The sequence below is a fragment of the Leptopilina boulardi genome, unplaced genomic scaffold (genome assembly GCF_019393585.1).
Source record: "Leptopilina boulardi isolate dan_hultmark-lab unplaced genomic scaffold, ZJU_Lbou_2.1 LbouV2_165, whole genome shotgun sequence".
NCBI classification, from domain to species: domain Eukaryota; kingdom Metazoa; phylum Arthropoda; class Insecta; order Hymenoptera; family Figitidae; genus Leptopilina; species Leptopilina boulardi.
The window spans coordinates 320,073-335,405 of NW_026137713.1; the positions used below are offsets into that span (position 1 = coordinate 320,073).

The 15,333-nt window shown below is 27.2% G+C and overlaps 3 protein-coding genes across 7 annotated transcripts; 2 read left to right on the forward strand and 1 right to left on the reverse strand.

Moving 5' to 3' along the window:
- Nucleotides 1-50: 50 nt before the first annotated feature.
- Nucleotides 51-5,701, forward strand: LOC127277153 (tyrosine-protein kinase Shark). The gene is made up of 14 exons (XM_051298015.1): nt 51-561; nt 636-773; nt 842-1,005; nt 1,907-2,092; nt 2,268-2,352; nt 2,415-2,573; nt 2,645-2,850; nt 2,927-3,091; nt 3,164-3,377; nt 3,437-3,684; nt 3,763-3,871; nt 3,932-4,100; nt 4,206-4,332; nt 4,407-5,701. The coding sequence occupies exons 1-14, from the start codon at nt 486-488 to the stop codon at nt 4,602-4,604; spliced, it is 2,244 nt and encodes a 747-aa protein (XP_051153972.1). The 5' UTR covers nt 51-485; the 3' UTR covers nt 4,605-5,701.
- LOC127277151 (ribosomal protein S6 kinase 2 beta-like) lies at nt 5,060-11,588 on the reverse strand. Of its 3 annotated transcripts, none has more exons than XM_051298013.1 (12): nt 11,355-11,588; nt 10,494-10,514; nt 10,092-10,313; nt 9,890-9,971; nt 9,658-9,818; nt 9,415-9,521; nt 9,167-9,344; nt 8,935-9,100; nt 8,720-8,875; nt 8,116-8,624; nt 7,267-7,767; nt 5,060-7,187 (listed from the first exon to the last, which is right to left on the reverse strand). In XM_051298013.1, exons 1-12 carry the CDS (start codon nt 11,394-11,396, stop codon nt 7,059-7,061), a joined length of 2,274 nt encoding a protein of 757 aa, XP_051153970.1. In that variant the 5' UTR covers nt 11,397-11,588; the 3' UTR covers nt 5,060-7,058. The 3 variants fall into 3 exon arrangements, with proteins under 3 accessions (XP_051153970.1, XP_051153969.1, XP_051153971.1); XM_051298012.1 differs by having other exon boundaries at nt 8,116-8,636; XM_051298014.1 differs by lacking the exon at nt 10,494-10,514 and having other exon boundaries at nt 8,116-8,636.
- A 270-nt stretch (nt 11,589-11,858) lies between these two features.
- LOC127277157 (CCA tRNA nucleotidyltransferase 1, mitochondrial) lies at nt 11,859-14,060 on the forward strand. 3 transcript variants are annotated; one of them, XM_051298020.1, is made up of 3 exons: nt 11,859-12,010; nt 12,264-12,868; nt 13,310-14,060. In XM_051298020.1, the coding sequence occupies exons 1-3, from the start codon at nt 11,948-11,950 to the stop codon at nt 14,046-14,048; spliced, it is 1,407 nt and encodes a 468-aa protein (XP_051153977.1). In that variant the 5' UTR covers nt 11,859-11,947; the 3' UTR covers nt 14,049-14,060. The 3 variants fall into 3 exon arrangements, with proteins under 3 accessions (XP_051153977.1, XP_051153979.1, XP_051153978.1); XM_051298022.1 differs by having other exon boundaries at nt 11,871-11,901; XM_051298021.1 differs by having other exon boundaries at nt 11,890-12,056.
- Nucleotides 14,061-15,333: the final 1,273 nt, after the last annotated feature.

The window sequence follows — 15,333 nt, forward strand, 5'->3', positions numbered from 1 at the left end:
CGTAATTTTATCGTTAGGTTAGGTCGGTGTTTAGGTTATATATATTTATTTTTGAGAAAAAAGGAACAACAAATTTCTTATCTTGAACGCAGTGAAACTAATACAATAGAAAGTGCAAATTATGCGTTTGCAAATTGAGTCATAGAAGAAATTTTTCACAATAGAATCACGGGAATATATAAAAATAGTGCCATATTTAAAAAAAAAACATAACCTTATTTTCTTGAACATTTTATTAGTCATATTAAAATCAATTTACGCATATATACTTTTGTGTACTTTGCCTATTATTACGATTGTAATGTGTCAGTTTAATAATTGGACAATAAAACAAAAAAATCTACATTTTCAGTAGAATTACGATTTGTCATTATCAGTTGTGTGAAAGTTTATTTGAAAAACATTCTAATTTAGAAAGATTAAATATAACAGCCATGAACTTTTGTTCTCGCAAGGTCTAATAATTTAACTGTTAATAAATTACCATGGCTTCAGAGGATGACGTTTGTTGGTATCATGAAAATCTTTCTCGTGAAGATGCTGAAATATTATTACAAGAAGGTAAACAACTCTTTTTTTTCTTACGATAAAGAAAAGTAGGTAACAAAATTTTTTTTTTAAATTTCTTTTTGAAGATGAACGTGGGAATGGAACATTTTTAGTTCGTGAAAGCAGTTCATCATCGGGAGATTATGTTTTATCGGTAATACATAAAGGACAAGTAATACATTATCAAATTAGAAAACATGGAGAGGATGCATTTTTTTCAATAGGTAAGAATTGAAATTGAAAATAAATGTACAATTTTATTTATTTTTTTTTAATATTTATTAATGCTTAGGAGATGAAACTACAATTCATGGATTAGATACATTAATAGAGTACTATCAGGAAGATAATCATGAATTAGAGATTAAATTAAAGGCACCAATAAAAGGTGTTCCTCCGCCACACGATGCAAGAAGACACGGTCGAACAAATTTATTACATCGAGCTACAATTCAAGTATGAGTAATATTTTTCAATTTTCACGTTGATTAATTTCTATAATTAATATAATTTTATTAGATAATTTTAATGAAACTGAAGTTACCAACGTTGATTCAACGAAAAAATAAAATTTAAAGATTTTAATTTCCATCAATGAAATTTGATTATTTTCAACTCTCTAAAATCTGAAATAAAAAAAAAAAAAAGAACAATATTTATCATTGTTTTGTCCCGGATTTTCCGAAATTTCAAGTAATTTTAATATTTCCTCGCCTCGGAAGCAATTTTTCGCGTTTGATAATTATTTGTTTCAATGCTGGAAGCATTTAAAAAAAAGGAAAATTGCTTCCAAGTCAAGGAAAAGAGTGATTTTCAATTTTTTTTCACAGATTTTCCGAAAATCCCGAAATTTCAAAAAAAAAAATCTATTTTTCCCGATTTGGAAGAAAATTTTCTTTTTTTTAAAAAAGGCTTTTAGCATTGAAATAATTATCATACATGAAAAATTGCTTCCGAGGCGAGGAAATAGCAATTTTCTTGAAATTTGGAGATTTTCGGAAAATCCGTGACAAAAAAATCAAAATCACTGCTTTCTCCGACTTGGAAGCAATTTTTCTGTTTTTTTTTTTAAAATGATTCTAGCATTGGAATAAATAATTATCAAATGAGAAAAATTGCTTTCGGGACGGGAAAAATAGTAATTTTCTTGAAATTTCGAAATTTTCGGAAAATCCGGGACAAAACAATGATAAATATTGGTTTTTTTTTTTATTTCAAGTTTTAGAGGGTTGAAAATAATCAAATTTCATTGATGGAAATTAAAATCTTTACATTTTATTTTTTCGTTGAATCAACGTTGGTAACTATAATTTTATTATATATCTAAAATTATAAAGATTTATATTTCTATTTACAGCAAAATTACACGATTGTTTCGGAATTATTAAAATGTGGATACAGAAGTTTGGAAGCTAAAAATCAATTAGGACAGACCGCCGTTCATTTAGCAGCCAAGGATGGAGCTGATGAAATTCTCAAAAAGTTAATTCAAAATACAGCCAGTGTGAATTGTCGAGATTCTGCTGGTTATACGCCTCTTCATGTAAGAATTTTGAATTCTTTTTTTTTTTTTTTAATTACTTGAAATTTTGGTGATAATAGAAAAATAATAATTTGTTTCAATGCAGCTTTTTTGTGATAAAATGAGGTAGGGAAAATTAATTTTGAAAATTGAATTTTATTTTTCATAGCTAATTGTATTTTTTTTTAATTTGCAGTACGCTTGTCAAAGTAATCTTCCGAATACGGTACGAATTCTTATTTTGGGAGGAGCAAATGTTCAGGCACGTCACACTGAAACTGGTAAATAAAAAAAAAAAAAAGAAATTAAGAAAATTAGTTATTTTTTAATTTTATAATTTAAGGAATGGTTCCCTTGCACGAGGCAGCAAGTAGAGGACATAAGGAGGTAATTGAAGTTCTTCTTTCTCTGAATGCGCCAGTTAATCCAAGAACACTCGCCGACGATGTTCCTGCCGATCTTGCTAAACGAAATAGCCATTCTGAATGTGAAAAGTTTTTACGTAAGAATATTTAAAATTGTACATTGAAAAAAAAAATAGATATTTAAAATATAGGAAAAATATTTCTCTAGGTAATTATCAACCACCGATTCCAAAAGAAAAATTAAGTGATTGGTATCATGGAACTTTAGACAGAATGGAAGCAATTCGTATGTTACGTGAAAACGGTGAAGTTGATGGTTCATTTTTAGTTCGATTTAGTTCGAGAAATAATGGAATGTACGTTCTTTCTGTTATGTATCACAAGCATGCATTTCATTTTCAAATTCAAAAAAAGGTAAGAATAAAATGAATTTTCATTTTTCATTTTAGATATTAATTTTTTTTTCTTTTTTTTTTTTTTTTTTTAACAGGGTGAATTTTTGTTTATTGACAATGGACCCTATCTCTCATCATTAGAACATGTTGTCGAGTATTATCGTTCCATTCCAGATGGACTTCCTTGTCCTTTACATAATCCAATGAAACCTGGACCAAAACCACCAATTCCCGAGATGCCACCTTCAATATTTAATGGGGTTCGTACAAATCTTAATCAATTTTTATTTACATGTTTCTAAAAAATTTTAATTGATTTTTATATTTTATAGAGCACTTTGAAAAAGAAAAAAGAGGTTAGCGTAAAAAAAGGAATTTCAGATATTGTAATGAGTCAAACATTACCGAAACGTTTGCATCAGAGTAAATCCGAAACAACAGAATTGCGTCAAGAAAATTTTCCCCACGCGGCATTTACGACTCTACCAAGACGATCGTCACCTGGGGCTGTTTCACCAAAACCGGAAATTGAAACTAATCATAAAGGTAAATGATAATAATAATAATTTTATTTCTTAATTACATTTTTTAATCAATTTTTATAGGTTTTATTCCTGTTGACAAACTTATTCTTGGCGAAGTATTAGGTGAGGGAGAATTTGGAGCGGTTTATCAAGGTGTTTATAAATCAGCACCAAATATAGAAGAGCCAGTGGCAATTAAAACACTTCGCGATTCTTACAATAATGCGACGAGGGAGGAATTTTTAAGAGAAGCTATTCTAATGATGACACTTAATCATCATTGTATTGTTAAATTAATTGGATTCTCCGAAGGACCACCTTTGATGATGGTAATAATTTGTCTCATTGAAATTAATTATTATTTTTAGAATATAATTAAGAAATAATTTTTATTTTTTTTTTTTTAGGTACAAGAACTCGTTTCATTGGGTTCAATGTTGGCGTATCTTTTAGAATTTCCTGATCGTGTTAGTCCACAATATGAATTGAAATTGTGGGCCTCTCAAATTGCTTGTGGTAAGTAAAAAAAAATGAAAAATAATTGTAAGAATAAAAAGTTATTTGAAAATATTGCAGGTATGAAATATTTAGAAGAAATGCGTCTAGTTCATAGAGATTTGGCAGCTAGAAATATTTTACTAGCTTCGAGAAATCAAGCGAAAATCAGTGATTTTGGATTGTCGAGAACTTTTGGTTCTAGTGATTATTATAAAGCAACAGCTGGTGGAAAATGGCCGATTAAATGGTATTTATTAATAAAGTACTTTTAAGAAAATGTTTTTTTTTTAATTGCAGTATTATTTTCTCTTAATAATAGTAAGAAAATTTTTAATTTCATTTAATATTTTAGGTATTCACCGGAATCGTATAATTTTGGAAATTTCACTCACGCAAGCGACGTTTGGAGTTATGGTGTGACATTATGGGAAATGTTTTCTTATGGAGAGCAACCATACGGCGATCGACGTGGTGTTGATGTAAATAAAGAGAAAAATTTTCAATTTAATTATAATATTAATAATAAATTTTTAAAACAAATGTTTAATTTCAGGTTATTCAATTGGTGGAGAAAGGTGAAAGACTTCAAAAACCTGAAACGTGTCCTGATGATGTTTATAAAATAATGCAACAATGCTGGTCCTATGAACCTGAACTTCGTCCGACATTTAAAGATCTTTTAGAAATTTTCAGTAGTGATCCTGATTATGCGAACATTAAGGAACTCGTCACAGAAGTGGATATCAGCTGATAAAAACTTTTTTTACAACTTCTGACTGATAAAACTTTGTTAAAAAGGTATTTTTTCTGTAATTTTATCTTTTTTTTTTTTTTCGTTAGCATTTTTACGTATTTTAATAATGAAGGCCATAAATCGAATAGAAATTATTTAATTATTACATTTGAAAACTTTTTCTGTTCAATTAGAAAGAACTATTAAAAGTTCAACAAAAAAAAAGAAATTCAAAGCGAAAAATTAGTTTTATGTTTAAAAATATTTATTAAGAGAGCAGGATATTAAAGGAGATGTTTTTGATATAATTAAAGTTCATGGTATTCATGACTACAAATTTATAAACATTTATATAATAAATATATATATATATATATTATATATATATATATACAGTTGAAATTGAGTTATTTTTATATATTAGTTATAATTAGTCAATTCTTCAAGTAGGAATAAAATCAATAGTCTCTTGATTTATAATATTTTTATATGTGTATATTTTTCATTTTTTAAAATTTGAAATTGTATTTTATAGAATAGGGAGCCAAAACAGTTTTCTGTAAAAAATAAATCTACTTTTATAAATATATTATCGTGGTTTTCCAAATAATCTGTATATCGTTTTAAAGATTTTCACATAAAAATTAACAAACAATGATCATAGTATAGTTTTGTCTCATAATGCTCTACACTTTCCTGAGACGAAAGTCCTTTGTTGCATTAAGAAGGCATTTTATTATCCAGTACGAAACATTATTCTTTTTCAATATCTTTTTTTTTTCTAAATGTTTCAAAGAAATTAAATTTTTTTTTTTTACATTGTTAACTCGGTGCAAGAGAGACACATACATAGTCATAATTTGAACATTTTTTTTTTAGACATTAAATGTAATATAAATATAAAATTCTACTGTTTCTGTTTAAGATAACAGTTTTTAGACATAATAATTTAATGATATTACAATCGCCCCGGAAACAACAATTATTCACTCCACTTAATTCACGCTTACGATTAATATATATATATTTTTTTTTTGGGACTTGAAAAGTTCATATTTGTAAATTACTTTGCATGATTGTACTATTCAAGTTTTTTTTTTTTTTTTTATCAATTTAACAACGATTATAAACAACAACTTGTATATCGATTTGACACTTTGATGAAGTTATGAAAATGTTGAAGACGATTTTTCAAGCATTAAATGCAATTAACAACAATTAACGAGACAACTGCAAATTTCTCTCGAGAATTTCATGAAGCGTTTGAATAGTGCAAAAAGTTTATTTTTAACTAGAAAATCAAAACTATTTTTGTTATTTCGAATTTGTACACAATTTTTTTTTTTTTATTAATTTTCAATTTGTGTACGATTTTCAAGTTTGTGCATTATTTTCCAACTCGTGTGCAATTTTCAATTTCCTTGTGCATATCTGCAGCTACAATTTTTATAAATAATAATTTAAATTGATATTTTTGAAAATTCAATTTTTAAAAATTAACTACCAAAAACTTAATTAAAAATGTTGATCGTTAATTTTAAATAAAATTTTGATTTCTATTACTCAAAATCTTAATATAAAATCTTGACAAATAAAAATCGATAATTTAAAAAAAATTGTCATTCACTGGCGACTGTCAAAAGTTTATTCTAAAATTTGGAAAGATTTTTAAAATTTAATGTTAATTAATTTTTATTTGTTAAAAGTTTTTTTTTTTTTAAATTGTCATTAAATTTTCAATCTTTTCCAAATTTCCAGCATTAACTTTTGTTGGGGTAAAAATGAATTTTTCTAATTTTCGAATTAAAAACTAAAAATAATAAAAATTAAAAGAAAATAACAATAATTGTTGTGATGGTTAAAAAATTGCAATTCCGTCAGGAAGTATTATCGCTTGATTAATATGAAAAATCAAATTTGAAATTACTGATTTGACACAATAAAAAAAAAAAAAAGTGGATAATACTCTAGACATTGACTTGCGTTCATTTTTATCTTACAATTATTAAGATTTATGATTCGCGTCATGTTTTGACAAACGCGGTTTTTAAATGCTCATTACTTCCAAAGTGTTTTTTTTTTTCTTAGGCATTGCATGTGCGTTCTACTTTAGCGTATGCATTGATAAAGCACAAATGGAAAATAAAAGTAAATATCACATTGTCCTCACCATCTGGTGAAACCTTCCTTTGTACATTATGATGTGTATAATAATTGTAACAATGGCAATGACTGCACTTTTCTTGTTTTTCATTCATTCTTTCAAGTCAGTCATTTTTTTTACTCAAAAATCAATCAAAACAATAATTGATTTTACTAAAAGTGACTGTGTTCTTATTGTTTTTTCTTTTGTAAATTGAACTATTTTCTAATGGAATTCTCAGTTAAAAATTAGTTTTATGCAGTTTTTTTTTGCATTATTCTCATTTGATTGGATTCTGGCACATGAGAGAGAAAAAAAAGGGGAAAAATTTAAACCTTAACAGCTGTGGAAGGTTTGGCTTGTGTTCGACGTCTCGCAAGTTCCGAGAGAGCCACTGGACCAATATGAGGTTTTCTTGGACTGCTTGACATTGCTCTGTATGTTGCTGCAACCTCGCTCTGAAAATTCGAAAATCGATTTTGTATTATTAAAAATATCTTAGAAGAAATAAGAAATTTTTTTTTTTTTTTGTTTTACCTTCAATGAATCGCGATCTTTGGTGATAATTGGCAAGGCTTTTGGTGGAAGATGTTGTCGATTAGCGATCCAGGGATATTTTAATATACAAGCAGCAGTTGGTCTTCTTGTTGGATCAACATGAAGCATTCTTTTAACTAGCTCCTTGGCCTCTCTTGTAATTTGTGTCCAAACGCCTGATTCAACGTCCAAATAACCAGCGCCAATACGATCCAAAATATCATTTGCACTATCACCAGGACTATTTGGAAATGGTGTGTAACCACTTAACATGATATACAATAAAACACCAAGTGACCAAATATCACAGGCTGCATCGTATCCTTGTCGTTTGAGTACTTCCGGTGCAACAAAATTTGCTGTATAACATGGTGTCATTAGTAGGCCATTTTCAGCACGAAGCTGCTTTGCAAATCCAAGATCACAAATGCACAATGTCGATGGATCACCTCCTGGTTTCGCGTACAAAATGTTTGATGGTTTCAAATCACGATGAACAACCTGGGAATAAGTTCAAGTGATTTTTAATTGAAATAAAGACGTATTTTATTTAAAAATTTTGTAAAAAAAAAGTCGTATAATCCGACGTTTGTAATTATATTAAAAAAAAAATCAATAGTGAAAAAAAATTAGGTTAATGGAAAAAAAATTTGGAATTATTAGAATTGAGGGTAATCGATATGGTAAAATTTGAGGGGAGAATCGTGCGCTCCATTTAGATTTAATATTATTAAAATAAAATTTAATTTATATAATCGACATCGAAATTTCATTTTTTTTTTTTTTTTTTTTTGTAATAATTGAAATTCTTTAATTGAAAAATTCTACAAAAAGAAAATCGTTACATACCCCATTTTCATGAAGATATTTCACGATATTTGTGATGACATAGAGAACTTCAGCGGCTTCTCTTTCGGTGAAATTGCTCCTTTGCAATAAACGATCGAGAAGTTCGCCACCTCGCAAAAGTTCCAAAACAAGATAAACACGCTTTTCATCCTCATGAAGTGCACGAAGTGAAACAATATGTGGATGTCCACCGTATCGTAACAAAATTTCAATTTCCTCAGTTGGATTCCGTTGGCTTTTATCAATAACTTTTATTGCATATTCAAATTTTGTTGTTTTATGAACTGCATGATAAACAGTGCTGAAACTACCTTTGCCAATTTCTTGTAAAAAATCATATTCATCAAGAACTTGATTGTGATTCACATAAGTTGGAAATGTACTTGTAATACACTCATTATTTATTGTAACCGGATTTATTGCATTATCCTCAAGAAGACATGGTGCAACAAAACTAAAGCCACGAAATAATTCATGAGCATTTGCACTTACTGGTACACCCGGCGAATCTGTAATCAAATCTTTACTCTAAATATTGTACAAAATTTTCTTTTTCAGAATTCAATAATTTACATAAATTTCAAATAGTATTGAAATTTCTTACCTTTTGGTGTTTTACAAGTGAATTCATTATCGAAATAAAATGCATGATCCTCGCGACTTGCCGCTGGTTTAAATGGTGGTTTTATTTGTTTCTTGTACAATGCCTCCCAATCAATTGTGGCAAAGAAAACATGATTTTTTATCTCCTCACCTCCTCCTGATAGAAAATTTAATTAATTTTGTTATTATGAAAAAATTTAAATTTTGTTTAATTACCGTAGCCAAGACGATTGACAGGATTCCTCTTAAATAAAACTCTCAAAAGAGCTTGCGCCTCCGGTGAAAGATTATTCGGCATTCCTATTTTTGCTTTCAAAATGTGAGTCATAGTTTTTTTTCGACTGTCTCCTTGAAATGGAAGTGAGCCCGTTAACATTTCAAACTGAAAAAGAATTTATTAGAAAAACCTTTTTTTTTTTGTTATAAACAAAAGAAGAATTTAATTAACCATTAAAACGCCATAACTCCACCAATCAGCGGCAAACGAGTGTCCTTTACGATTAACAATTTCAGGTGCCATATATTCAACAGTTCCACAAAATGAATAGGTTTTTGTATCATCTAATGGTTGTTTACTCAGTCCAAAATCAGTTAAAGATATATGACCTTCCGTATCTAATAAAATGCTAAAAAAAAAATAAATTTATTAATTTTCTAATTTCTTCATACGAAATTCGAGAGTTTTAATTAACTCACTTTTCCGGTTTTAAATCACGATAAATAATACCCAATTTATGAATGTGATCCAATGCTAATGCTAATTCAGCTAAATAAAACTTTACATCTTCCTCGGTGAACATTAACTGAAAAAAAAAAATTAAAACAATTTTATTTATTTAAAAAATGGAAATTTAAAAAAAATAAAATTTTTAATTTAAATTTAAATTTAAAAAAAAATTATTTTTTAAATAAATTTAATATTATTTAAATGAAGAAAACCTGTTTAGATAAACGTGAAAAAAGATCCCCTCCGCGTAAAAAATCAAGAATCAAATAGAGTTTTCCTTCAGTTTGAAATGCATAATGTAAACGAACGATAAATGGATGTTCCACATCAACGAGAATATTGCGTTCCATTTTTGTTCTAACTCGATCGCGAACTGCAATAAAATCAAATATTAAACTTGAAATATTTTTAATTTAAAATATATATATAGAAAAAATTTTTCACCTTTAAGAGTTGCTTTTCTCAAAACTTTCATTGCATAAAGAGTTCCAACATCTTTGCCAAAAATTTTTCTCACGAGAAACACCTTTTTGAAAACGAAAAAATTAGATAAAAAATAAATTTTTATATTGAAATTAATTTAAATATTTGAATAATATGAAAAATAATTTTTTTTCTTTTTTTTTTAGTAAAATGTTTTCTCAACCTTGCCAAAAGATCCTTGACCGAGGACTTTAAGCAATTCGAAATGTCCTGGTTCTGCTTTTTCATGACCATCACGAACTAATTCACGCACTTCAATTTCGTGTGATTCAGAACATCCGTTTGATTGTATCTCCAATGAATTTTGTTTACATATAACTTCTTCATGATTTTCCGATACCATTTCCGCATCTTCGCCTTCAGATGGTAACATCACGTGTTCTTGCTACATTATTATTATTATTATTATTTTATTTACTTTTTATTTAATTAAAATATATTTAAATTTCTTCAAGATATTTTTTTTAATTAAAAAGGAATTATGAGCAATCAAGCGATCGTGAAAATAAAACAAATTAAAGGAAAATGAAATAGGAAAAAAAAAATGAAATGAAATGTATCTCACCTTGTTATGATTCGTGATTGTCTACATAAGAGAAAAGGAAATGAAAAAACAAAATTAGATAAATTGGTAAAAATAAAAAATGTCAGGAATTTGATTACTTTGTATTGGACTATTTAAAAAAGTGAGTAAAACAATTGAGATGTTTATTTCTCTTATTAATGACAACACACGAGGAGGAAATGTAATTCCTGTGATCGTTCAATTAAACTAGAATGTCATATTCATTGAACATTTATTGATTTCCTTTTGAAAACCATTACAATTTAAATCCAATTATTTCTATTCACTTATTTTTTTTTTATTTTCGAGAATAAAGACATTTATAAATATATACAAAAGCCAATAATACGTGAAAAGATAATTTTATGTTAAAAAAAAAAAAACCAATATCAAGAAATTATAAAATTATCTTAAAATTTATTTTAAAAGATTTTTTCAACAGCTTTCAAAACTAAATTAATAAAAAAAAAAATTGAGAAATCATTTTCAAAAAGCCTTAAAATCCATAATAACTTTTGTACGATAAGTTTTCATGACATATTTGACGTTTACTTTTAGATTAAAACACTTTATATTATCAAAGTAGAGACCAGTAAACTATGAAAATCGATTTCTATCAAAACAGATGAATAAACAGATAATAGCACAAGGTCCCAATAAAGTCAATAAATAGACAATTTTGTTTGTTTTCTGTTGCAAATATAGAAAGTTTATGATTATAATAATATAATTATAAATAAAATTAAAAATGTTTAATAAAAATTTAATAAATTGATATATCAAAAGGGAAAATTATCTTTTGTATGATAAAAAAAAAATAAAGAAAATAAATATCTTTTCTTGATAAAGTATTTTGCTTACATGATTTTGACTCCAGGGAAGTGTCAAAGTAGCCAGCGGCATTATGTTATTTTGTCGATGATTTTATTTCTTTGAATATTAAAAATGCCACCACAATATCATTTTCAAGAGGAGAAATTGTTGTATCAATCACTTATACAGTAACTCCCTTTTTTTTTGAAGCACTTGTAAAGAGTAAATTTTATGAGAAAAATATCACGTTACTCCATGTATTTATCGACCACAAATGCAATGACGTTAAGCTTAAGTCTCGTTCACTACAGAGTCTCATTTATTGACGTCATATGGCGGGATTTTCAAAATAAAATTTCTCAAAAATTATTTCAAATAAAAAATAATTAAAAAAAGAAAATATATAAATGTTATTTTAATAATTTTTTTCAATTGAAATATATTAAATCAAAATTTTTAATATCTTGTTCTTAAAAATCAAAAGTTTGATAATCAATGTGAATTTAAATCACGTGACTAATATTTGCAACATGTGAACTTAGTCTCATATTATAAAGAATCTGTCAAAATGTCAAGCATGTGCGTTCAATAAAAAGTGAATAAATATTATATTTATTATTAAAAAAGACTAATGATTGATAATGCTGTTAACTGTAACAATTGTTCGTTATTCTAAAAATATATTTAGTCAATTTCCACTACGTGTAAGTGGTTATTCTTCCACTTTTCTGACGTTTTAAATAATTGGAGGTTATGTTCATTTATTTTTGTTTTTCACTTGTTTTTCTATATTAGTTAATAAATTTTTGTTTTTAAAGTTAAAAATCAAAAAATATTAATGTGAACAAAAATCTCAATTCTTATACATAACCTGAAAATTTGATATAGTAAAATTATGATTATTTAGAAATTGTTGAACGTAATTTAATATTTTCTATAATTATTTAAAATTTTTAGATTACAAAACGTTATAATTTACAAGAACGTTGGAGAAGAAGAAAAATGGCAAATGATTCATTTCCAATTAGTAGAAGTGATCCGGTGATAATGAAATTGGATACACCTGAATTTCATTCGATTCTAACACCTGAGGTAAATGCACTTGCGGATTTATTTAAAAAATACAATCACGAAATAAGAGTGGCAGGTGGTGCGGTACGTGATATTTTAATGGGTAAAACACCAACGGATCTTGATTTTGCGACAACTGCAACACCTGAAGAAATGAAGAATATGTTTATAAAAGAAAATATAAGAATGGTAAATTCAAATGGCGAGAAACACGGCACAATAACATCAAGAATTAATGATAAGGAAAACTTTGAAGTAACAACATTACGAGTAGATCTTGTAACTGATGGACGACATGCAGAAGTTCTTTTTACAAAAGATTGGAAACTCGATGCCAATAGACGTGATTTAACAATAAATTCCATGTTCCTTGGATTTGATGGTACTGTTTATGATTATTTTTATGGTTACGATGATCTTAAAATAAGAAAAATTGCCTTTGTCGGAAATCCCGTTAGTCGAATTCAAGAAGATTATCTTCGAATTTTAAGGTTTGTTATTTAATTAATAAGATTCAAAAATTTTAATTTAAATTAAAATTTTGAATTAAAAAGAATTAAATGATTTTTTGAATTTTTAGAAGTATAAAAATTTTTTGTTCATGCAACATCCGCTATTTTAGTCGATGGTTGGAAAAAAGAAATTGTTGCATGCAATAACGTCTTTCGCGTAATTAGTCTACAGTGATGAATTGCATGTGATAATAATAAATAGGGCGTTACAATATGTAATATACCTGTAAATTATGTAAACTATTTTTAAATTTTCAAAATTGCTCAACAAATATTTAATTAACTTTAAATAAGTTTTTTTTTTTTTAAATCTTCAAAAGCTAAACTTCGTTTACTGTAAATGAAAAACAATTTAGTTCTTTTACAAAAGAAGATTAATATTAAAATTCTTTTTTTTTAATTTTAAATTAATATTTGCAGATATTTTCGATTTTACGGAAGAATTGCGGACAATCCGGACAATCATGATGAGAGTACAATGAAGGCAATAAAGGAGAATACGAATGGTTTAGAAAGAATATCAGGAGAGAGAATTTGGAATGAATTGTCAAAAATATTATCAGGCAAATTTTATCGTGAATTATTATTAAAAATGTTAGAATGTGGCATGGGTAAATATATAGGTCTACCGGAAAATGTGAATATTGAAAATTTCATAAAAATAACAAAACGTGCGGATGCTGAAAATATTCTTCTAAAACCATCGACATTACTTGCTTCATTATTAAATAATGAACAAGAAGTAATTGATTTACATGGAAGATTAAAATTTTCTGCATTTGAACGCGATTTAGCATTTTATATTGTCGAACATAAGAACGATATTTTTACAGATAAATCAATTAAATCATTTCAACTTTTTCTAATCGTTAATAAAGGTAAAGTTAAAGATAAACGTGAATATATTTTAGAATTGTTTCGTTATAATGGACAATTTCATTTAATTGAAGAATTTGAAAATTGGAATATTCCACATTTTCCCGTTAATGGAACATTAATTAGACCTTATGTAAAAAATGCAAAATTAATTGGTAAAGTAATTACATCATTGCAAGAAATTTGGGTTGATAATGATTTTAAATTAAATCAAGAAGAATTAATGAAATATGTTCCTGGAATTGTTTCTGAATTCAATGATATTCGAATAGCAAATAAATAAATTTTTCAACTATCAATGTTATATTTAATTGGAAAATATACATATAAATTTTTTTTTAATACTAATTTTGATTAAAATATTAATTTGAATTAAAGTGAAATTTAGAATGAAAAGATTTCAATTTTTCTTGGAATTATCCCAACAATTAAAATCCATTTAGTTGGCACGTGTTTGCATTGTTTTTGTGTTGTATCTTGTAACATGCGTCGGCTAGACGGTCCTCTTGATTAGTTTTTATGGACGAACGTGACGTGTACATTCTCGCGTATCTCCAAAGCCATGGAGATAATATGATGCTTAGTTTTGTATATATATATATATATATATGGGAAACAGGTACTGGTGACACAAAAACATTATACACGAACCAAGAACACACAATGCTGTATGTTGACACGTGTACTTACACATTCCACATTTATGCAAACTTTAGAATGTAAATTCTGAGACAAAAATTGAAAAAAAAAATTTTCTTTTCATATTATATTGGAATAATTTTTGCTATAATTTTGTTTTCTTCATTTTTTAAGAGGTTTTTCTTTTAATTACAGATTTTTTTAATCAATAATTAGGATGTAATTGTGTTTTGTGTTCATTCTCAGTTTACCTGATGGGAGTATATAGTGACCTCACTTCAACAAAGCTGGAGAGTATATCTCGTCTATGCTGAGAGGTAAACACGCCACTAATTAGCAAAGGCTAAGATGGCAATATTTGCACCTCTCTATCATCGAAGATGGCTGTAACCATATCACTGGGTAACCGAACTTCCGACTCTGAAATCGCATCAGGACGGACAAGAACGTTCTCTCTATATCCAAGTTCTATCCTGATTCTCTCTCTATATATATATACTTGAGTTAAGCCCGTACACATTGTCTGTGAGGAATCTCTTGACGATTTGCTATATATGGAGAGATTTGTGCTGAATCCTGATCTAAATTACTAGTAATTGGAACCGGTTGCTCGTTCAATGCTAACAGAACAATGAACTTTTGTTTAGAATCCCTTCAAGTTGTTGAATTTCTCATGATATTGTATATAAATCCTTCTAAACAAAAACGATCCTGTTTTTTAATTATTAAATTATCGATTTAAAATGTTTTTGTTTCAAATGAAGAAATTTCATTTTCTTTTCAAAATTGAAAATTGTTTTTAGGTAATTATTAATTTTATAATTATCAAAAATTAACGTTCGCGTAGAATACGAATGGATTTTTTTAAAATAAAATTTCCTCCAACATTTTGAAATCTGATTTTCTCTTTAGGGAGAATCAATATACTG